General features: G+C 36.9%; 2 protein-coding genes across 4 annotated transcripts; one reads left to right on the top strand and one right to left on the bottom strand.

Annotated features, from left to right (window-relative positions):
- Window positions 1–1,235: 1,235 nt before the first annotated feature.
- LOC136227132 (putative F-box/LRR-repeat protein At3g18150) lies at window positions 1,236–13,138 on the bottom strand. The gene is made up of 4 exons (XM_066015830.1): window positions 12,995–13,138; window positions 7,652–8,593; window positions 1,873–2,040; window positions 1,236–1,630 (listed from the first exon to the last, which is right to left on the bottom strand). Exons 1-4 carry the CDS (start codon window positions 13,136–13,138, stop codon window positions 1,280–1,282), a joined length of 1,605 nt encoding a protein of 534 aa, XP_065871902.1. The 3' UTR covers window positions 1,236–1,279.
- LOC136225801 (zinc finger CCCH domain-containing protein 5) lies at window positions 12,099–22,627 on the top strand. Of its 3 annotated transcripts, XM_066013918.1 has the most exons (10): window positions 12,099–12,819; window positions 13,183–13,559; window positions 14,763–14,912; window positions 15,009–15,146; window positions 15,284–15,442; window positions 16,905–16,997; window positions 17,410–17,526; window positions 19,874–19,948; window positions 20,400–20,614; window positions 21,172–22,627. In XM_066013918.1, the coding sequence occupies exons 2-10, from the start codon at window positions 13,293–13,295 to the stop codon at window positions 22,181–22,183; spliced, it is 2,226 nt and encodes a 741-aa protein (XP_065869990.1). In that variant the 5' UTR covers window positions 12,099–12,819; window positions 13,183–13,292; the 3' UTR covers window positions 22,184–22,627. The 3 variants fall into 3 exon arrangements, with proteins under 3 accessions (XP_065869990.1, XP_065869988.1, XP_065869989.1); XM_066013916.1 differs by lacking the exon at window positions 12,099–12,819 and having other exon boundaries at window positions 12,843–13,559; XM_066013917.1 differs by lacking the exons at window positions 12,099–12,819; window positions 16,905–16,997 and having other exon boundaries at window positions 12,843–13,559.
- The last annotated feature ends 754 nt before the right edge of the window (window positions 22,628–23,381 follow it).

The raw sequence follows: 23,381 nt of genomic DNA, 5'->3' as shown, positions 1-23,381 counted from the left end.
ATTAGCCCTATTTAAAAATTATTAATAAAATTAAATATTGATTTGATTTAATATCTTTGTAAAGTGTGTGTGTATATATATATATATATATATATATATATTAAAATTTAAAATAACTTATAAAATTATATATAAAGGGAAAATAAAGTTTAATACATAGAAACATAATTTTTCAATTTTTTCAATTCAGTTCGCTCCCAATCCAATCCAATTCAGTTATCCATTCGGTTTTGGATAAATTTAGATCTGATTTAATCCAGTTCTTTGACAAAAAGTCAACAATACAGTTTGATCAAGTTCTCTAAAAAAATTCAACGGTTCGATCCAAACCTGTATCTTTTCTCTTGAATATTCGGTCCAATCTAGTACTTCCAAAGTCCCCTAATTTATATATTATCAAAACTTCAAATTGCTAAATATAATTGTAAGAACTATAAGCTTTTATAGTATTAATAAGGAAAAAATCATCTAAGGCTTTCATAATATGAAATCTCAAAGAGCAATTAAAAAACATACTAATTTATTTTTATTTTTAAGAAACATATATATTGTAATTAAAATAGTTTATATATTGTTATTATTTACTTATTTTTTTGTAATATTGTTATCTTACATACATATAGTTGTGTCCCCATTAAAAAAAATTAAATCCATTCCTGAATGTAAGCTTAAAAAAGATTAAAAAAGAAACTTGTGAAAATTTTATAAATGTTGCTAGGTAGAACATAACAACTCAACTCAAGAATTGCATTTGAAAAACATGTTTTAAAATTTTGAGAAACTTTCCACAACACATTATATAGTCAAACAAAAACTTACATCTATCGTCCAACTTCTACTGTACAAACCCGGCCAATCAAAAGAAGGATGAATAATGGGAAGATGATTGGCGTACATGGAAAACTGAGAGCAGAAAAATAGTTTTCCTAAAAGCAGAACAGAAACATTCCTCCTTTGCTACCAATCCACTCTGTAGGTGTAATAGGTTTCATCTAATTACAACAAATGCCAATTGAAAATAAAGGGAATCCAATTTCGAGATATACATACATACATACAGGAGTCTTGTTTATAAGGCAAGAAGTTTTATTGAAAATTCATGTAACCATAACATAACCTACCTTGATCCAATAGAAAGTAAAAGTTAGCAACAACAATATAAGAGAATTCACATTTGTTTGACTCTGTTATTAACACAACGGATATTTTGCTTAAAAGTAAGAGTTCAAACTAGGATCAGATGCACAAGACAAGACAAGACAACAGCCAAGCTAAACTACTAAACTACATGTTTTGAGTATTTGGATATACTTGGCAACTTAGAACATAACAACTCAACAATGGCGTACTTAGAATATCTTGGGAAGTCTAACAACTTTTGAGAAACTTTAAACAGAAAATCAGATGCACCATCTTCTAGTACGACAACCATCTTTTCTAACACTCTTCCATTCTTCAGTAAAAACTCAACAAAGTTGAGCACAGGGTTAAGTTTATCATCTTTCTCCGAGAGTCCCATAATTTTAACAATCTTCAAATGTGACACCAAACAATTGAAAGCAATTCCATTTGTATTCCAGTAGTTCTCTGCAGAGACATTCAAGTTTGGAAGATCTTCATCCGTAGAACACTGAAGATAGAGTTTATTAGCCCCAAGAAATTCAATATTTGGCACGAAAATCTTCTGATGTCATAATTTAGTTTAGTAGCTCATTAAACTTTATGCTTAACACTATCATCCTCCCCAAATTATCTAGACAATATGAAAATTGAGAAAATGCATGAAATGTTAAGACTTGCACATTGCAACAAACAACATAATGTTTGGACTACATTTGAAGTTAAGATTGATTCCAACCAAAATTTACGTACCTCAATGAGCCGCAAAGTTATCACTAATTTCTCAAGCTCTGGTGAACTGCGAAGAGCATATGCAATTCCACGAAGGTGCTCAACAAAATTAGGACCACCATCAAAAGTCAAACATTTGTTGTTTAATGATGGACATGATAAACCTCTCATCTCCATAGTTGATAGCCTCTTCAAGCATAAGGAAAATGTAAAATTCAGAAAATTGCATTTCAGATTTGAATTAGCTGAGAAATTTATTTGTGTGTTTTCATCTATAAAACTAAGAAAAACACATCTAGCCATATTGAATTCTAACAACTAGCTATTTATAAATATTTGGTTAGAACTTTTTTTCTTTAAGAGTTACTGTCACGTATGCAAGGAGACAAAAGTCAAAAGTTCAAGGACTTAGTTGAAAATTAGCCAATTCAATATTCCTATTACTGTTCAAGTTGGTTATTTCGTTATTTGAAATTACTATAGGTTTACTATTTTGGCTGTTAGTTAGTGGAAGGGACAGCTGTCCTTGTCCTTGCCAGCTGTAATTCTTGTACCTCTATATGAAGGTCATGCTTTGTACATGACAATCTATCAATGAAATATCAATACTATTTCCTTCTCTAATTCTTCTTCTATTTTCTCTCTCTCTCTCTCTTTCTCTCACTCCATCTGATTCAATCTTCTTCTTCCTTCTTAAAACACTCTTACTGTCAGATTCACTACCTGACATTGGTATCAGAGATTTGATTCTCTAGCAAATTGGTGAATGGTAAAGGATTCGTTTGTTAAAACCAGAGCAGCCATGGAAGCATTAGAACAACGACTCGAGGAGCTGACCAACCGGTTTCACGCTAGGTCGGAGGCGACGGCGGAGAAACTGGAAAAAATGCAAGCGCAATTCTAGGATATTCAAGCCGCTCAACAATCGAGATTGGAGACGCTCATTCTCGAGCAATCCCAACTTCGGAAGGATCAGCTTAATTCTCACCAGAGTTTGGAAGAATTAGTCCATAACTCCATTACTACTCTAACCAGGCTCATTCAACCCCAGATTGATCCAAAAACTCGTTCATCTCGTCAATTTCCTGACAAAGGAATTCTCGGAAGTTTCCCGACGATCAACCAAACAGGTGAAATCTCTACTCCAAAACCACCGATCAACCAAACAGGTGAAATCTCTACTCCAAACCACTGTACTTGCAAAAACTTTTGCCGAAGTGTGAGATTCCTTCCTTTAACGGATCGGAGGTTGAAAACTGGATCAGCAAGTGTACGAAGTATTTTCAGCTTTTCGAAGTTGAAGAGAACAAGAAGGTGGAGTTGGCCGGCTTATTCTTGACGGGACGAGCGAAAAAATGGTTTAAAAACTGGATTCCCTCTCATCCTAACCTGAAGTGGGAGGAATTTATCATCGAGATCGGAAAGAGATTCCAAGATACTGAAGTAGCGGATGTGGTGGAGCAGTTAACTCAGTTGAGACAGACGACCACTGTCGGTGCTTACTAAGATCAGTTTGAAGAATTGAAGCTCATGATGGAGAAGGAATATCCAGAGATCACATAATCATACTATACCAAGAGTTTTGTGGCAGGACTCAAACCGGAACTCAGATCGGCGGTGAGATCTCATGAACCACAAGAGGTATACTCTGCTATTAAACAGGCAAAATACCAGGAGACTCATCTCAAGGATATCCTGGAAGCTGTCAAACCCAAACCAACGTTTAGATCTCCCCTTACCTCTAAACCTTGGAATTCCACTCCTCACACAACCAAATTCAATAGTTATCAGCCTCAAACTCAACCTAAAATCATTGATCCAAAACTCAATAACCCTAACCAAAAACGACTCCCTGGCGTTTGTTGGAGATGTGGAGATAAATATGTGCCTGGCCACCAGTGTGCTACTAAGAAATTGTTAGCAATAACTGCAGAGGATGAAATTGAAGAGTCAGAGATGATCACTGAGAATACAAGAGATGAAGTAGAAAGAGAGGACGACCAACCAGAGGAAGAACATATCCTAGTTTCTATCAATGCTTTAGATGGAGGGCTAACAGACAATACTATGAAGCTCAAAGGTACCCTTAATCGTAAGCCTATTATGATATTGATTGATAGTGGAAGCACTCACAGTTTTGTGGATGCTAAGTTGGCTAAGGAGGTCAAATTACCCTTAATAAATGTTAAACCGGCTGCTATAACAGTAGCAGATGGGAGGAGGTTGACTGTAACTTCTAAATGCAATGGTTGTCATTGGTCTATGCAACATACTAAGTTTAGTTTTGATTTGAGGGTACTAGACTTGAGTGATTATGATATCATATTAGGAGTTGATTGGATGAGGAGCCATACTCCGGTAACTTTTGATTTTGAGGGCAATAGGTTGCTAGTACATAAGGAAGGAAAACAGATAGAGCTTAAGGGTATGTTGGAAGAGATGACACTTAAGATGATGACTCTTAAGTCAATGAATAAACTAATGACTAAAGGGTGGAAAGGAATTACTAGTAGACTGTTCTTAATGGTGATGCAAAGTGAAGCCCCTGAGCATGATTTAACACCCAAACAGCCACCCAAATCTCTTACCCCTGCTCCAATTCAAATCTTCCTTCAAACACAAACCCGTGTTTTTCATACACCTACTACATTACCCCCAAAGTGAATACAAGACCATGTTATACCCCTCAAACAAGATACAGACCCTGTAAACATAAGGCCTTATAGGTATTCTCATTTTCAGAAAAATGAAATAGAGGGGTTAGTGGAAGAGATGTTGAACACTGGAGTCATTAGACCTAGTAGTAGCCCTTATGCATCACCAGTCCTCTTAGTTAAAAAGAAAGATGGTTCCTAGAGGTTCTGTGTGGACTTTAGAGAGTTAAATAAGGCCACTATAAAAGACAAATTTCCTATACCTGTGATTCAAGAGCTGATAGATGAGTTACATGGGGCAACAATATTCTCTAAGATCGATCTTAGGGCTGGATATCATCAAATCAGAATGAGGGAGGATGACATTCATAAGACATCCTTTAGAACTCATTCTGGGCATTATGAGTTTGTAGTGATGCCCTTTGGGCTCACCAATGCCCCTACAACCTTTCAAGGACTCATGAACTCTGTGTTTAAACCCTACCTCAGGAAATTTGTCCTTGTATTCTTTGATGACATATTGATCTACTCTCCTACCTTAGAGGCACATTTGGAGCATCTTGAGAAAGTATTCCAATTAGTTACTCAACATAAACTCTATGCTAAAGCCTCGAAGTGTGAGTTTGGAGTTAGCCAAGTTTCATACCTAGGTCACATCATTTCGGAGGAAGGCGTTGCTACAGACCCAGAGAAGATCTCTGCTATGTTACAATGGCCTCAACCTACAACTCTAAAGGGTCTCAAGGGATTCCTAGGGCTGACCGGGTATTACAGGAGGTTTGTAAAGGGGTATGGAATGATATGCAAGCCCCTGACTGAGTTATTAAAGAAGGATCACTTTATCTAGACATCAGAGGCAACTGAAGCTTTCACCCAGCTTAAGCAAAGGATGACACAAGCACCAGTTTTGGCCTTGCCAGATTTCAGTCAGCCTTTTGTCCTTGAATGTGATGCAAGTGGCAGTGGAATAGGTGCAGTGTTAATGCAGAATCAACGCCCTATATGCTATCTCTCTAAGATGTTATGTCTTAGAAATCAAAGGCTATCCGCATATGAAAGAGAATTCATGGCAATTCTCCAAGCAGTAACTACATGGAGACCCTACCTAGAGAATGCTCCATTTATCATTAAGACTGGTCACCAGAGTATTAAACATTTGTTAGATCAAAGACTTCATACTGCTCTACAGCACAAGGGCATATCTAAGTTATTAGGGCTTGAATACTCTATACAGTATAAGAAGGGTTGTGAAAATAGGGTTGCTGATGCCCTTTCTAGACAATTTGAAGAGAGTGTTGGGAGAGAAAATTCCCAACTATATGCCATTTCTTCTGTGGTTCCCACTTGGATAGAAGAAGTGCACCACTCTTACATGCAGGATCCTGAAGCAACTGCATTACTTCAACAACTAACCATACTACCAGGTTCTAAGGAGCCCTACTCTCTCAAGAATGGTCTTTTATATTACAAAGGAAGGCTTTATATTGGGGCCAACACTGACCTCAGAGCCAAAGTTTTTCAAGCATGTCATAGCTCTCCCTTGGGAGGACACTCTGGTATACGTGCCACTATATTCAAGGTGCAACAACACTTCTATTGGCCTCGTTTGGGCCCTATAATTCAGGACTGGGTGACAATTTGTGACACTTGTCAACGATGCAAGTCAGACCATGCTCCCTACCCTAGCTTACTACAACCCTTACTTATCCCTGATGCAGCTTGGAAAGACATTGCAATGGACTTTGTGGAAGGACTTCCAAAGTCAGGTGGTTATGGTTGTATTTTTGTAGTGGTGGATAGATTTACAAAAAGTGGTCATTTCATTCCATTGACACACCCATTTTCAGCAGCCATAGTGGCAAAGAAATTTCTTGATCAGATATTCCGATTACATGGGATGCCTCGCACAATTGTTTCTGATAGGGACAGGGTGTTTACAGGGTTATTTTGGCGAGAACTCATGAAGAACTTGGGAACTCAATTAGTATTCAGTAGCGCATACCATCCACAAACTGAACGTTTGAACCAATGCCTTGAAGGGTATCTCCGCAGCATGTGTTTCCTGGTTCCCAAACAGTGGACCAAATGGCTCAGCTTGGCTGAGTATTGGTATAATTGCAGTTTCCACAGTTCCTTAAACATGACGCCATTCCAGGCATTGTATGGCATTGTTCCTCCATCTCCTATACTTCCTTCCACTCACAATCTGTAGCAGCAGTTGAGGATGTGCTACAGACTCGACAGGAGATGAATTTGGCCCTTAAGGAGTGTCTTACTAAAGCACAGAACCGCATGAAGCAGTTTGCAGATAAACACAGGTCTGACAGAGTATTTCAGGTGGGAGACTGGGTATTTTTGAAATTACAACCTTACAGGCAGTCTACAGTGGCAGTTCGTGGCTCACAAAAACTGTCCGCGAAATGCTATGGCCCGTTTAAGGTCCTAACTAAGATTGGACAGGTTGCTTACAAGCTCCAACTTCCAAATGCTTGCAAGGTCCATCCTGTTTTTCATGTTTCCCTCCTCAAAAAGAAAGCGAGTTCTACTAGAACTACTCTCACTACATTGCCTCCACTGGATGATGGTTTAGCAGTGTTACAACCTCAGAAGGTCCTCAATACTAGAAATGTAACGGTTAACGATAGGGCCGTCCCTCAACTTCTTATCCTGTGGTCTGGCCTATCTGCACTGGATGCTACTTGGGAGGATCAGGCAATGCTTGCTGCTCAATTTCCTGATTTCATTCATTCTTGGGGTCAAGAATGTTCTCAGGGGGGAGGTATTGTCACGTATGCAAGGAGACAAAAGTCAAAAGTTCAAGGACTTAGTTGAAAATTAGCCAATTCAATATTCCTATTACTGTTCAAGTTGGTTATTTCGTTATTTGAAATTACTATAGGTTTACTATTTTGGCTGTTAGTTAGTAGAAGGGACAGCTGTCCTTGTCCTTGCCAGCTGTAATTCTTGTACCTCTATATGAAGGTCATGCTTTGTACATGACAATCTATCAATGAAATATCAATACTATTTCCTTCTCTAATTCTTCTTCTATTTTCTCTCTCTCTCTTTCTCTCACTCCATCTGATTCAATCTTCTTCTTCCTTCTTAAAACACTCTTACTGTCAGATTCACTACCTGACAGTTACCTTGATAAAGCAAGGCCCAATCTTTAGCTCCTTAACATTGTGAAATTGCTCAAGAATCATCCTCCCCAAATTTTCACCGTACCACGCCTCAGAGAAATCAAAATCAAGAGTAGCACAGATTGATGATGGCAGATTGATCAATTCAATTGTTTTAATATACAAAGAATGCAGATTCAGTTCTTCAAGGTTCGGACATGAAATTATAATTGCATCAGTTGGAATACCTACTAAAACTAATCTCTTCAAAGAGTTTGAATTAATAACAAGCAATTTGAATCCTTCACAATCGATTAATTCCAACAATTCAAGTAATGGACTACCAGATAGAACATTTTCAATTGCTCCATCAGACAAACAAAAACGGACTGTAGTTCCACTTGACTTGAAAGCACAGAATTCTACTAGGTTTGGACATGAAATTGTAAGAACAAACTCTTCATCCATATCTGCTAAAACCAATATTTTCAAAGATTTGGATGCAATAACAAGTTGGTCAAAACCATCGCAGAAATTAATTTTCAAAGATTCAAGTAAAGGACTGCCAGATACAGCAGTTTCAATTGCTTGATTAGGACACCAACAACCCTCTATAGACAAATTCTTGAGATGTGGCCAATTTATCCTCCCGTTAGGCTTCAAAATGCAAGTATCCACATGTAGTTTAACTAAGGAAGCATTGATGAAAAAGAAATTCGGCAACAGAAACCTTTCTATGTATTCAAAGTGCAAAATTAGCTCCTCCACCTCTTTTCTTAGCGCGAATCGGAGTTTCGCAATAGAGTTAGAATCCTCAGTGAAGCTATACGATCTTGATTTAATGTGAAATTTCTTGATCTTGGAGCAGTCATGAAGAATTAGAGTATTGTCAATGATTCTAGATATATCGTGAAAGGACGTACCAGAGGAATCGAAAATGAGAACAGGCACATAGGTCCATTGTTTCTACCATCATTTTGATAAAACGCTGGTCTGAATAGCTTGTTTGGTCGAGGGTAAAAAGGAGAGAATGTGTTGAAGCAGCGAATCTGGCAAATCACTGATTCTGTCTTCGTTCTCCCCCAACTCCTTCACCCTTTTGCTTCCCATTTCCTCAGTCCCACGATGCTGTGGAGATATATTAGGTTAGGAGGAGTCCCTCAAATTTGAAAAACATTTGATTTTATCTCTCCCTTGCTTTTATTAGTGTCGATGAACCCTGTCATAAGCAAAAGGATTATGGACTGTGAGAAGAAAATAGTTGGCCCATAAGAAGAGTCCAAAATCACTTAGCCTTAAAGTGAGAGACGAACCATTTCATAAGGATTATGAGGGTTAACATAAAGGGAAAATCACACAGAAATTCATCTTTTAAAAACTATTTATAACTATGTCAAGCCATAATTTTGGATTATGTCAAACTAGTAAAATCAGTACTTTTAATATATTTTAAGAATTAGAATTTATAAATTAGAAGTCTATAACATATTTTTTAGAGTTTATGATTTATGAATTGGAGTCTATATTTTTAAATTAGGGTGTAAAATCATAATATATAGAGAATATATGACATATTAAAAATTAAGTTTGGTGATATGACTTAGTTGTAATTTTATGATATTTATGTATAAAATCCCCATTTTGTCAATTGTTGAAAGAACATGCTTTTCGTTAATACTTATCCATAAATAATATTCAAAACATGTTTAAAAGGATTCCAAATTATATGACAATGTCATTATTCTTCAATACATTATTTTTCACATCACCCTAATGACCACGTGAATTTGGTCATTCACGATAAATGTAAGCTGATTAAATCTAAGCCTTAGAATGATTTGAATTACCACCTTAAGATTTTAATCAGCCTACATCTAACAGCGGATGACCAAATTCACTGTAGTCATTAAGGTCCATGTGAACATTACTGCTCTTCAATATATATAGATATTGGGACGGTTTCAGTATTTTAAGAGGCTATTGGCAACTCTCATACTCTATTTTTTTACAAATTTAAATTTAATATATATGAAATATAATTAATTCTTGAATCAATAAGAACAAATTGAAAATCAAACTTTTTGACAATTTACAGAGAACGAAATAATTAATTGCTTATTATTGTTAGATTATTTACAAATTTAAAACACATATGGTTATTGGGTATTTATTTAACTCTTATGTAGAATACAATCTAATTTCAAGCCTCATTAATAAAAGATGTATTTTTGTTTCATATACAATTTTATGTTATGGTTATCCTTCAAGCTCTAGCATTATGACCACCTAATAAGGCTTTTCTGTTACCGAAAAAAAACTCATCATCTGTTAATAATGTTGAAATAGTATCGTCTAGTGAATCTTATACTTAAAATTGTACTCCCTCTGTTTTACAATATTTGTCTTTCTAGAGATTTTTTTTGTTCCATAATAGATGATGTTTTGATTCAATCCATGCACATTAATTGACTTTTACCAAATATACTCCTATTTAAATTGCCTTTTATTTTGGGAATAGATAAAAATTAATTAATTAATGCAACTAATATAAGGATAGCAAAGTATTTTTAGTTAAAATTAATTACATTTCTTAATTCTTGTGACTTAACCTTAAAAAACAAATATTATAGAACAGATAGAGTACTATTTTGTACATAGATGCTAAATTTGCTTTCGATATCATGCTAAATGATGTCACATGCATGACGTCAACACTAACCTCATTACGGCCCAAGTCCAAAGTAATAAACGCCCAAACAACGTCTATGACGGTCCGTGGCCCACTTCAACAGCCTGAAAGTGGCCACAACGGCCCAAGCCCAACACGACTAACGGGGCTCTTACCTCCAAACACAAAGGGATCTTCCGGACAAAGGATTTCTCTCAGGATTAAAACTCCTTAAGGGATTAAGAATTCTAGCTCCATAAAGATACCTAAGGAGGTGACAACCTTAAACCTACTCAAACAATATACATATAAACACAATGACGGTACATTAACTACTATCTTATAACTAGTTCATACCCTTCCATTCAGTCCTAATCAGAAACTGACTTACGCATCGGAGCGGGTTTGCCGAACTCCGGTCCCGTCTGACATGCATACTATTTTGTAGGATCAATAAAACATCAGATCATCATCACGGCTTGGACACGTAAACCAAATAAGGTAACAAGTTATCATTAGTGCGGTGAGTGTGGACATTGGTATCCACGATCTATCAGAATATTCAGCATTGGCTCAATTCAGTCGCATTCGCTCGGAGATTCACCGAAACAACGATCAAAAAGTCAATCAACGGGTAGAGCCTTAACCCCAATTGGATCCTCAATACCAACTTCTGGCGAAAGAAGTATCCCAGAGGTTCATCCAGAACCTAGTTGCCATGCAAAAGAAGATGGATGATGCAAAAGCAACATATGAATTAGAGATGGCTGATCTCTGACGACAGTTGCGGAAAGCAAAGGAGGACGAATGAGAAAACCCGTCCAAATGGGAGAATCTAGTAAGGAATCCACCAGGACTCCTAGGGTAGGTTCCCAAAGCCCGTCTCCCAGAAGAAGGGGTTCCCGATCAAGAAGCCCACTCAGGCTCCATACGAAGCAGAAAGACCCTAAAGACAAGGGACAATCCCTTGGGCGAAGCAAACGTCATTCCTCATTGAAACCCCCAAGTAACCGCCACTGAAAGTCCGAACTTGAAAAGGTGAAGGCGAAAGACGACACACCACTCAGCAAAGGGGACATATTAGAACTCATAAAAATGAATACTCTACTTTAATCCATCTCTTGGGACGGATATTCCGATTTGGCAGAGACAAACACACCTTTGTCCAAAGAGATCCGGCAGTAGCCAATGCCCCGGGATTTCGGGTTCCGACCTTCGGACAATGAGTGGGAGGTCATGTCACCTATGTCAAGAACTTTGGGCGAATAATGGAAGCAACTACAACTACTGATACATTACTATGCCATATTTTCCCTACGACACTAAAAGAATCCGCAACCTTTTGGTATGAGCAGCTCTTATCTGAGTCGATCTACAACTTCAACCAAATGGCAGAATCATTCGTTGACCACTTCATCACCTCGATTCTAGAGGGAAAGACCATGTTAGATCTCAATTGAGCGGTTCAAACCGAGGGAGAGACCATGGCCCAGTTCATTGAGAAGTTCCAAACCCTGGCGATTCGAGTTAAGGAATTTTATGTGGGAGGAGCTATAGATGCCACAGTTAGTAATTATGAAGCCGTGCTTTTCAGCAAAGTATCATCACTGCTTGTCCCGAGAGATTTTTAAGAGCTTATGAAAAGAGCCCAAGATTATACTCGGTGGGACGAGTATAAACCCAATCCTTTGCTGAAGAAGGAATGGACCCCGATAATGACAAACCTTTCAAAGATAAAGACAAGAAGAACCGAAATATGAATAGGCCTCGGGAGCAAATGGATAAGCCACATCTTACCTTTAACGCTCCCCGAAAGGAGATGTTCTTTTGGGTGGAGGATAATAAGATGTGAATCAAATATTTGTCTAAGCTCATAAAGGGCTGAAGCAACGGAAAGTATTGTCACTTTCACAAGAGCGAAGGACATGAGGCGGAAGATCACAGACAACTGGCTATTAAATTAAAGAAGGTGGTGGAAGGTGGTAAGATATAAAAAAAATATGGAGACGAGAGCAAAAAGGAGAAAAAGAAAAGGCAAGATAGCTGAATTTCCCATGGTGTAATAAATATAGTGGCAAGAGGTTTCTGAACCCAATGAAGGCAGGATAAAACTGGTGTCGTCCAAACCAATGAGCCACACTTGGATTTTTTATTCAGCATCGTCAAAAACAGACCCAAGAGGGATATGACGACGCTTTGGTGATCAATATGCTAATTAATAGGTGCAGGATTGAGAGAGTCTTTGTAGACATCGGTAACTCTGTCAACGTCATAACACGAAGAATATTTGAGGATCTAGGCATTGAAAGAGAGAAGTTGGCTGAAGGCGTGCCACATTTGATAGAAATCATTGGCCACACAATGCCCTTAATGGGGGCAGCACCTGTTTAGAAGTAGAGGTTGGCGATTCAAGACCAAGGTGGCAGAGTAAAGCAAAATTCTTCATAGTAAATACTATACTCCCATACAACGCGGTCATAAGAAGGCCACTTCTGTCCGAGTCGGGAGGAGCCTTATGCATCAGGTATTTAGCTTGGTAAATACGCACGAGCAAAGGCATGGCGGTTGCCAGAGGCAATCAGTAGCTGGCCCGTTGGACCTATATGGCCTCCCTAGGTTTAAGTACTGATTTACATATTTTATTTTTTAAATTTTCCCTAATATCCCTAAACACTACAAAGACGACGTCGTTCCATTACCTCAAGAAAATCGAAGAAAGAACGAACTGTGGGGTTTTGCAGCGACGTGAAAGTGGCACCAAATTGCAAATCTGGTTTTGAAATTCTAGCACACTCCAAGCACTCTTTTACACCTGCTGCAAAAATTAACCCTTGATACCACATCAGTGCAGATAATTAAACAATCTTAGTCAAATTTACCATGGCAGAGTCGATTGCTAAGGAAGAAGAGGGAGGAGGAGCAAGAGAAGGAGAGACAGGGAAAGATGCTAAATCGGCGGTTGGAGTGGAAATAAACAGGAAGGAAAAGAGGAAGGAGATGAAGAAGATGAAGAGGAGGCAGTTGAGGAAAGAGATGGCGGAGAAGGAGAGGGAACAGGAGGAGGCGAAACTGAATGATCCGGAGGAGCAGAGGAGAGCTATGGAGCTGGAGGAAGAAGAGAAACGGAGAATGGAGCGGGATAGGAAGGAATTTGAGGAGAGAGAAAGGAAGTGGTTGGAAGAGATGGAGAAGAGAAGGAAGGAGGAGGAAGAAGAGGAGAGCAAAAGAGCTCTAGAAGAAGAGGAAGATGCGAAGAGATTGCAGGTACTTTCTCTGTTTAAAAATTTATTCACATTATATTGATAATTACTTTCCTTGGACTAAGGTTGACTCCCTACAGTTTGGTTATTCATTCCCTATTGTTATGACAATGGTCCACCCCATCAATCAATTGCTGGAGTAATTTTCTTGCCTCCGATTCAAGGTGATTGAGTGCTCTAGCTGGAACTAGCTCTTGATGAGAGCTTGCTCTAATGCTGTGGCCATGGATTTTTACAAGTAGAAGCAAAATGATGATAGTAAGGAATTGTAGGCCTGCCATTGATTCTAGTGAACAAGGGAAATAGCCAAGAGTAATTTAATTAGGTGTAGGTCGAGCCTGGCCATATATACAGCAACTCATCACATGCTTTCTCAGTTGAAAGCATTGAGTCAAGGTTGGAGAAAGAATTATATTAATGTGAAGTGTGAAAACAGTTAGAATCGGACGAAATTCACGCTGCATATTCAGGCTGGGTCACAGATGAGGGGTCCCTATATTATTGACACAGAGAATTGTCTTGAAGCATTTACTATGCACTCCATCTGGTTCAAATAGATGACGTTGGAGAGAAGTGTTTTAGTTTCATAATACATAATGTTTTGATACAATCTATACACATTAATTGAGTTTTACCAAATGTACCCTTATTTAGCTAGATTTTGAAACCAACTGTTCCATTATCTGTTCAGCAGTTGCAGTACTGACATTTGTTTGTTTGCTGGTATTTTGAGATTGATGAGTGGAATTAATTTGCCTTGCTTCATGTAGTTTTTTGTTTTTATTTTATGTTCTTTTGTTTTGTTTGGATGCTTTCATGCTGAGGAAGTATGAAGAAGAACATGGAATTGGAAATGTTGTTTGAAATGTCAAACAATTTGATTAGTTTTCTTTCCCATCTTTGGTACATGTTCTTTATCTTCTGGCCAGATTTCGTCTTTTATGGAAATAAGAGAATAGAAAATGGATAATTGCTGTGGTTGTAAAGTTGATGTGACAACTTGAGATTAATGACTTATTGTGTGCACATTTTCTTCATGCTGATATTGCTATGTACACTTGATAATGCTTTTTCTTATCATGTTAACTACTAAAAAATGGTTGATACCAATTTGTGTTTGATACCAATAAAAAATGGTCACTGAATAGGATCTGGGAGCATGTTGGTGTTGTAAGTACGTGGAACTAAATAATTTTACATCTTGCAGGTTGAAAAAGAGAATTGTGATGAGGATGACTGTTGGGAATATGTAGAAGAAGGTCCTGCAGAAATAATTTGGAAAGGAAATGAGATAATTGTAAGAAAGAAAAGGGTCAAGGTTCCAAAGAAGAATGCAGATGAACAAAGTAGAAATGAGGTGAAGCAACATTTTTTTTGGCTTAGTTTTAACCATTTCATTGTCCGCTATTCTTTACCTTTTAATTGACAGCATTTTATTTATTTATTGGAGCAGGCTTCTGATCGACCTACATCAAATCCTCTTCCTCCACAATCTACAGCATTTGCCGATTACCATAGTGCATCTACGACTTCAGCAGAACAGCTTCTTGAGAATGTTGCTCAACAAGTACCTAATTTTGGTACTGAACAGGTATGCTTTTGTGCTGGTGTACTTTTTTCAGTAACCTTGATTCATGCTGTTGGTTCATACTTTTTATGTCCTAACATAAGCTCCTGTCAGTTTAATAATTATAATCATTGCTAATATTTCATATGTATATGTGGCAGGATAAAGCACACTGTCCTTTTCATTTGAAGACTGGAGCCTGTCGGTTTGGCCAGCGCTGCAGCAGAGTTCATTTTTATCCTGATAAAGCATGTACACTACTAATGAAGAACATGTATAATGGTCCTGGCCTTGCTTGGGAGCAGGATGAGGGGCTCGAGGTCTGTTAAATGCTGCCTTCCTGTGTAATGTATCCTGATATAAAATCCAGCAATTCTGCTGAGGCAGAATTGTTGAAAGCATATTCTTCATTGCCCTGCTTCTATTTAGTATATTTTTTATGTGTGGAAAAAGTGGATCAGATTAATTATTTTACATCTCTAGGAAAGTAACTGAAATTTTAAATGACGGAGTGGTATTTTAAGACTTGTATCCTCATTTTTTAGCGTTTAAAGGTGATTTGTAGAAATGCTTTATTGACTTTGCCACTTTGGTGCATTATTGTTTTGGGGCAAAGTCACTTCTAAACTTGCAAATTCTTCTTTCCATTTGCTTAAATTGCATGTTCTCATTTTTTTTATTTACCGCCAACGACAAAAAAAATTCTGACATTGTAGTTTTAGGATCATTTTAATCTTTTGCATCATTGATGGTCATCCTTTTAATTACGTATAGTCGTTTTCTCCTTTTCCACTTTAAGATTATTATTGTTGTGCTTGACCTTAGTTAAGTCAGAGGTTCTTCACAAGATTCACTTCGATGGAAGTCCATGGTTATGGGCTTGGTTGAAGAAAAGATTTTGGCTGTACCCAACTTATTGGAAATGGAATTGGTATTACTGAGTATCTCTATTATATGTTTATCTCATTGTTGCTTATCAATTAAGGGTTGACCTTAGATACTTATTTGGTATAATTACAATTTTTTTTGTCTATTCTTCTCGTCATTTATTAGATGTGGTATACCGTGTGTCTGCTTTATGATGCTGCTGTTTTGAAGAATTGAATTTTACCTATTTTTCCTTTCATTTTTGGTTAGCATGTTTAATGTTTTTAGTGTTTTCTTGTGGTTTATTTTTCACATTGGCTTAGGCAGTTTTTTTTGTAGTGAATTAGGGTAAAATTTTCGCCAGAAGTTCTCACTCCTTGACAGTTAGTAGTTCTTGGGCATATCTGGGGATGCTGGAGCAGTGTTCTTGAGGACAGTTATTACTTCTCAAGGATTCTGACAGAAGGCAGCTATGCCTATTATAAGTGTGCGCAGTTGGAACTCATTACTGACTTAAGAATGTGCTGAAGGAAAAAGTAAATTTGAAGAGTGCACTTATATTTTGTGTCTTTTGCTTGGATTATGCAGTATAAATCATATTTTGTCAAATTAGATAAGTCTGGACACCACTGTAAACAGGCATCACTATACAGCATTAACTAGGGCTTCATTGTTTTGTTAGTTAGATAGATAGTTGAATTATTTTATTTTTCATCTGATACCTTATCTTGTTTATATGGGCTTCCTTCTGAGTCTTCTTGAAGTTTGGAAATTAATTTTATTTTGCACACTGCATATATGTAACACATCTTGGAATTTTATGATTTCCAGATTTACGATTTTGTCCATGTAGATTCACTATACTTGCATAGAAGAAAAATTCTCTTGATTTTGTTACCATTTTCCGTTTTTCAGCATACTGACGAAGAGATTGAACGATGTTATGAAGAATTTTATGAGGATGTGCATACAGAGTTTTTGAAGTACGGGGAAATAGTAAATTTAAAGGTTGCTAATCGCAATCAATTTTTTTGGTAGTCTGTTATTTATATAATTGCTATCAATTCTCGCAGTTGGGTGTTTTATTTCCTTTTGTCACTGAGGAATTCGATTATCTGCTTTGTTTATCTGAGTATCTTGTTATTTTGAGTTTTGTAGATTGAAAAAGAGTTGTTATTAGTACCATGAAGATGGATTTCACTAGTAAAAAATAGTACATGAAGTTGATTCCTCTTTCTTCTCTTCCTTTCATCTCAATCTGTTGTATGTTGATGAAGATAATATCTATTTAACTCATTTGTTGCCTAAAGATTGGCTAATGTTTGTTATGTTAGTTTTGAGGTCTGAAAAGTTTTCTTCTCCTCTTAGCATGATTGTTTTTGCTCTTCCCTTGGAATGATAAATTCGTTGCTCATGGCAGGTTTGTAAAAATAGTTCGTTCCACCTGCGAGGAAATGTTTATGTGCAGTATAAGTCATTGGATTCAGCTGTAGTTGCTTATCATTCTTTCAATGGTCGCTATTTTGCTGGCAAACAGGTACTTTTTGTCACTCAAAATTGAATAACTGCTCTTGTGGTTTCGCTTTGCTAGAGTTTTAGGTACAAACTTATTGTTTTTATTATTATTTTTACAGAAGGTTATTACTAGCATTTGTATTGGTTTGAAGCTAGCATATGATTTGCTTCCCTCTTCTTTAAAGGAATTCTAGGACGAGTTTTACTCTCTTTTGTACTTACTAAGAGTAAACTGTCCAGAAACAATATGATAATGGGTCATGGTTAGTTGCTGTAACTTTGCTGGTGGTAATTTCTTCTAGCTAGATATTTTGCTCTATGGATGGATTACATATTTGGCCAGCAGTCCTGAATCTAATGGAATATATTTTTTGGGGGGTCATAAAGGATTTTTTTTTTTACCAACCCGGCTAGAAAACACAGAAAAAAAGGGCCTTTTAGAATCAGAGGTGAGTATAGAATGACTCTGTGTTGAAATCAAATTCATCTTTACACTATGGGACACATTAGCTACAATATTATGATATAGCTTATTATAGGAATCACTTTCATATGCATATCAACATCTCTGGACACCATAAATAGATGACTGATGTTGATGTTTCTATAAATAAGTCATAAAGGTTTTCTCTATTTTCATAACCAGTTGCATAATTTGAGGCATTTGGCAAGTTGAGGAATAAATTCGGAAGTCTTTCAATATATATATATATATGTTAGTGCAATGCATAGTTTTAAAAGGCGATCGCCTCGGTCGCCTCAGGCGAGAGGCGACAGAGGCGATCACCTCATTGCCTTCCAGAATGGAAGGCGATGGACCTGCAAGAGGCGACCGCCTCACCCTCTCAGGCGAGAGGCGGTTTGAGGCGAGAGGCGGTCGCCTCTTGTAGGTCAGGCGATAAACCAGTATTTTTATAAAAAAAAAAACAAAAAACCCCTAATTAATAGACTTTAAGACCAATAGACAGAAGAAAGACAGCCAGCGATACAATTAAAAGCAGAACAGAAACGTTCTCTCTTCTCCAACGGCTCTCTCTTCACAACACCACCGATTCTTCTCCAACGGTTCTCTCACCGGCGCCCGGTCATCAAGCACCACCGGTATGTTTTTTATTTCCTTTCCTCTTTATTTCATCTTTCTTTTTCTGTTTAGGGTTAGGGTTTCTAATTCTTCTTCACTATTTCTTCTTATATTTTCTTTCTTTCCATGTAATTGTGCTGTTATGCTGCCGAATTTTTGAGGGAAATTCTAGCTTTGAGATGTGATTTGAATTTATGCTTTGAATTGATTTTTTTTTTCTGTTTTGTGGAATTTTATTATAATAAATTACTTGTGTATCATTTTTGTTATTAAGATGTTTTCAATTGATTGAATTTTGCAGGTGTAATAGATCTTGATGAGGAGTTGATGAGGAGTTGGATTTGGGGGATGAAGATGCTTGATATTATGCTATTTTGATTTAAGAATTAGCACTCTATTATTAGACTTTAAGTTATTTTGGTTTACAAGTTTAAAAATTAAACTATCTTTAAGTACTACTAGTTTTTATTGAGTTAATTTAATTGCATTTGATTTTCTAATTTTTTGTCGCCTCACGTGCGAGAGGCCGTCGCCTCGCCTCAAGGCGATATTTTGCCCTTGTCGCCTTGACTCGCCTTTCGCCTTTTAAAACTATGGTGCAATGCAAAACTATTAGAGAAGCTTTATAAAGTAAACTTTAAGTTCTTGTCAATAGGATATAAACAAATTGACAATTGAAGATAACATATAGAAGTTAATTTACAGAATACTATCAATTAAACAGCTCAGGCCTATTTCTTCACTAGCGATTTTCTTAGGGCAGTTTATCTTAGTGTATGTATTAAATAGACTTGTTAGAGTATAAGTCAATGTAATTGTTAGAGCACAAGTCAATGGAATTAATGAATAGCATGCCTAAGGCTGCTGTAGGGCTGCTAGAACTACTGGTAGGGCCAGTTTGTGTCCTTGATTGAAGGAGAACCTTGTATATATATGTGTGTATTGCTCTTAAATAATATATCAATGTAGACTCTTAATCTACATGGTATCCCATGTATTCCTAGTGTATTACATGGTCTATTACAAGACTGATTGGTTTAGTATCATGTAAGCCCCATGTTCCCCCAGATTGCTTTTGACAAAGGAAAAAACAGCACCCAAATTCAGTAGCACACCCGACTTAACCCTAGATACATATATAACATTTCCAATATATGAGCTATTCTAATTCCCATGCCTTCCTTTGTAGTGGTTAATTGATTCCTGCTTTGTATTATTAGCGACTTTCTATGTGACTGCTTACAACTGTTCCAAAATTGGACAAAAATCACATACTTCTGTGTAACAGGTACAATGTGAATATATCAATGTGACGCGGTGGAAGGTTGCTATATGCGGGGAGTATATGAAGTCAAGACTCAAGGTATAGTTATTGGGCATACTTCTGTGTGTAGTATTCAATCAAGTCCGGAGCTCCTTGTTGATCAATTTGGATTTCCTCTAGTTTAGTTTTAATATGTAAGTGCACCGAGTAGTTTCGAGTAACCATGTAATATGATATATGAAGACTGAAATGAGTTCGTCTTTATTGAGGGTTAAATGACTTATCTTCTATTAATGGTCAAACAAACATCATCTCCATAAAATAGAAGTTGGAGGTCCTAGGTTCAAAACCAAACCTCTTCAATTGACAATTACATTATTGAAACAAAGAAAGTATGGATCTTTTCATTCGAAAAGTTAAAATAATCCAATTAGATGGACAAATAGGTATTATCTCCTTGAGAAGAAATAAACAAATAAATAGATATTATTTTCCTAACAATTTGACAATTAGTTTTTTAAGTATTATGGATTTTTGTTGTACTCATCAGGAATGTTCTCGTGGAACTGCTTGCAATTTTATCCACTGTTTCCGTAATCCGGGTGGGGACTACGAATGGGCTGATTGGGATAAACCACCACCCAGATATTGGGTGAAAAAAATGGCAGCGTTATTTGGTTATTCTGATGAATGTAGACGCATGGATCCAGAAAAAACTGAGCATTGGAGAATGTCTAGCAGGAAGATACAATCAGATACAGACAGGTAAACTATGGCTTTGAGCAATATATCAGAATATCATCTCTTATTCCTAAAATCTGGCTTGATAGTCCTCATTTTGCGTTTGGTTTGGAGTAACAGAATCTAAGCTTGTCTCTGTACTACTCATTTTGAAAACTGCACATGCTATGCACTTCCGAAAAATAATAATCTGAAATTTGTAAAACTATGTAAGGGTTATAGTTAAATCTTCTAATTTGTTTTAGGTGATAATTTGTAAAGCTTGTGATTTATCTGTTCTTTTTATTTGTTGAAATTGCTTTATAAGGCTTTTATCTTTAATTGAGAACTTTCCTGAACGACTATGCATCCAAAGAAGAGTATCTGGTCCACCATTGATAGATGGAGGAGGAATGCCTGAGATGAGTAAGCAAATCTCTTGAGGAAGAAGCTGCCTTTGATGGCTAGGCTCATATATATGTGCTGTTAAGGCTATACAAGTGAATCCAGTTTTTTTTTTTTTTAGTTTTTACCCTTTAGGGCTTTAGGGGAACACGCACAATTTGTTTTCTGACCTTTTCAGTTTCTAAAATCCTATTCAGGTTTCATTCAACAAGATCTAGATCCAGTGACATAGATCATTTGCCATCCTCTGGTAAAAAGAGTAAAAATGAGTATGATTTTCGAGAAGGCACTAGCAGGTTCAGGGATGATAATCGAAAAGGAATCAGAAACCTTGATGAGAAATCATATGAAGAAGACAATCATCATAGTGATCACAGAAGCCATGATTCTGATTCTGATATAGGTTCATCTGACAAGGATTTTGATGTAGACACAGAAAGAAAGAAACGTCGTATTCGTCCAAGGATCAGGTCAAAACAACAGGATGAAATGTCAGAACAATCCCCTGATTGGGCTGGTGGGAAGACCAAGGACTGGGAGGCTGATTCTGATGAGTGGTCTGAGGAGAACAGGAGCAGACAAGCACGGCATGCTCATAGTGGAAGTTCAGGACACCGAAAAACGGGGGCATCACTTGAAAGTAGAGGTAGAGAAAACCACCATGGTCACACGGGGAGAAGTCCTAGACACCAGGGGAAAATAAAGTCTGCGGATAATCTTGGGGATGGCAAAGAATCTTATAGAGATAAAGGAGGAGAAAGGCGTGTTCATCCTAGGAAGAACAGCTCTAGACACCAGAGCAATTTCTTAGATGATCATTGGGACGATAAGTATAGAACTCATGATACTGATTCGAGTGAATTGCTGGACAAGGACGAGGAAAGATATCAGACTCATAAAAGGAGGCATGGAAGGAAAAGTGATGAAGATGTTTCAGATGATGAAGGTTTTGGTGCAAAGAGATCCAAAAAGAACTACCGTGAAGAAACTGAAACAGGAAAATCTCACCTAAAAAGAAAGAAAACTGGCGGGGATTCGAGCATAAGAAGTCATTCAAGCCGGAGAAGTATTGAAAGAAATTCTGATGTTGAGAATTTGAGAACAAGGGAAAATCATAGCAGTTATGTGGATCATTCTTCAAGTCGCAATCCCATTGAGCAGGATCGTTGGAAACCTGACAGTTCCGACAGAGACCAGAACTCTGTTTGAATATCTCAGCATTTGGATTTACGAGTCCACCAGTCCAACTTAGTACGTTCAAAGATCAAATTAGTGTGTACCAGTTCATATCACTTTTGCGGATCGATATCGTAGTGATGATGATGTTAAAGAGCATCAAGGTGCTTCCTAGTCAATACTTGGATGTTAAATGATCCGTGATGCAATTGCAATTTTTTTGTTATTGTGTTTGCAAATGGCATGTGAAAAAAATATGCTGCTGTTGATATAAAGCCTAAGGACTCTTCTCTACAGTGAAGTTGATTATTAGACATTTGAAGTTCTTTGCATTTCCCAAGTTTTTACATGTATTCTTTTCAAATATGAAATACTATATAATAATGTAAAACTCCAGAGTTGGTTTTAAAGTAGAAGTAAAGCATTCCGAGATGTTTGCTAATTTACACATCAATGGATTTCTTGCTTTTGATGGAATTTACATTTCATGACAGACAGAATCGTTCCATTTGAATACAAAAATTTATGCTCTATTACATAAGATTTGGAGCTAACATATGATAGTTGTTTCAGCTAAAATTTGAAAAACAAAAGTCGAGTATGTAGACATTTGTTTTGTCATTGCATCAATTATTAATTACCATAAGGCGAACAAGTGCAATTTATGCAACTGAATAGGCAAATTCTACTTCTGATAGAATGATTTTCTAAATTTTGGCAATTGTATCCTCTCTTTTATGCAAACAAAATCCGTAAGAACTGGAGAGAAGTCAAATTTGCTATGGTGAGAAAGACATAATCAAATTTTGCAGGTTCATTACATCTTCAACTAAAACTGATTACACTAAACCAGAATCACAATCAATATATATATATATATATATTACACAGCGGTTATCTAGCTTTATAATTGGAGAGAGCCTTGGCCTGATCAGGGTGAAGTTCAGTAATTACGATGCTGCAATATCCATTGACAACACAAATCCAAATCCCGTATTCAATACAAAAATAAATTCATGTGACACAGTAACTTCTACAGTCAAGTTAATACCTGTGAAGCATGGACACGGGTGCGGACACGGCAAACGGCATTTTTAGAAAATATGAAACACGGGTGCGGCGGGAACACGGCAAATTTTATATAATTAATTATATATATATTAGATATAAAAATATATAAAAAACATGCTAAATCACAATTCAGAATCGTGATGTTAGGAGAAGAACCCAG

The sequence above is a fragment of the Euphorbia lathyris genome, chromosome 4, assembly GCF_963576675.1.
Source record: "Euphorbia lathyris chromosome 4, ddEupLath1.1, whole genome shotgun sequence".
Taxonomy (NCBI): Eukaryota; Viridiplantae; Streptophyta; class Magnoliopsida; order Malpighiales; family Euphorbiaceae; genus Euphorbia; species Euphorbia lathyris.
The sequence above is the reverse complement of the archived record's forward strand: the minus strand, read 5'-3'. Positions and strand labels throughout refer to the sequence as shown.

What these genes read in the sequence shown, in the direction of transcription:
- LOC136227132 (XM_066015830.1), bottom strand. Translation starts at nt 13,138, where the DNA reads ATGTGGTATCAAGGGTTAATTTTTGCAGCAGGTGTAAAAGAGTGCTTG. An exon ending in CTTTCTTCGATTTTCTTGAG is followed by an intron (nt 8,594 to 12,994) that starts GTAATGGAACGA and finishes AAATGATGGTAG; the next exon opens with AAACAATGGACCTATGTGCC. An exon ending in TTGGGCCTTGCTTTATCAAG is followed by an intron (nt 2,041 to 7,651) that starts GTAACTGTCAGG and finishes TTATGCTTGAAG; the next exon opens with AGGCTATCAACTATGGAGAT.
- LOC136225801 (XM_066013916.1), top strand. Translation starts at nt 13,176, where the DNA reads ATGGCAGAGTCGATTGCTAAGGAAGAAGAGGGAGGAGGAGCAAGAGAA. An exon ending in AGCAGGATGAGGGGCTCGAG is followed by an intron (nt 15,443 to 16,904) that starts GTCTGTTAAATG and finishes TCCGTTTTTCAG; the next exon opens with CATACTGACGAAGAGATTGA. An exon ending in GCTATTTTGCTGGCAAACAG is followed by an intron (nt 17,527 to 19,873) that starts GTACTTTTTGTC and finishes TCTGTGTAACAG; the next exon opens with GTACAATGTGAATATATCAA.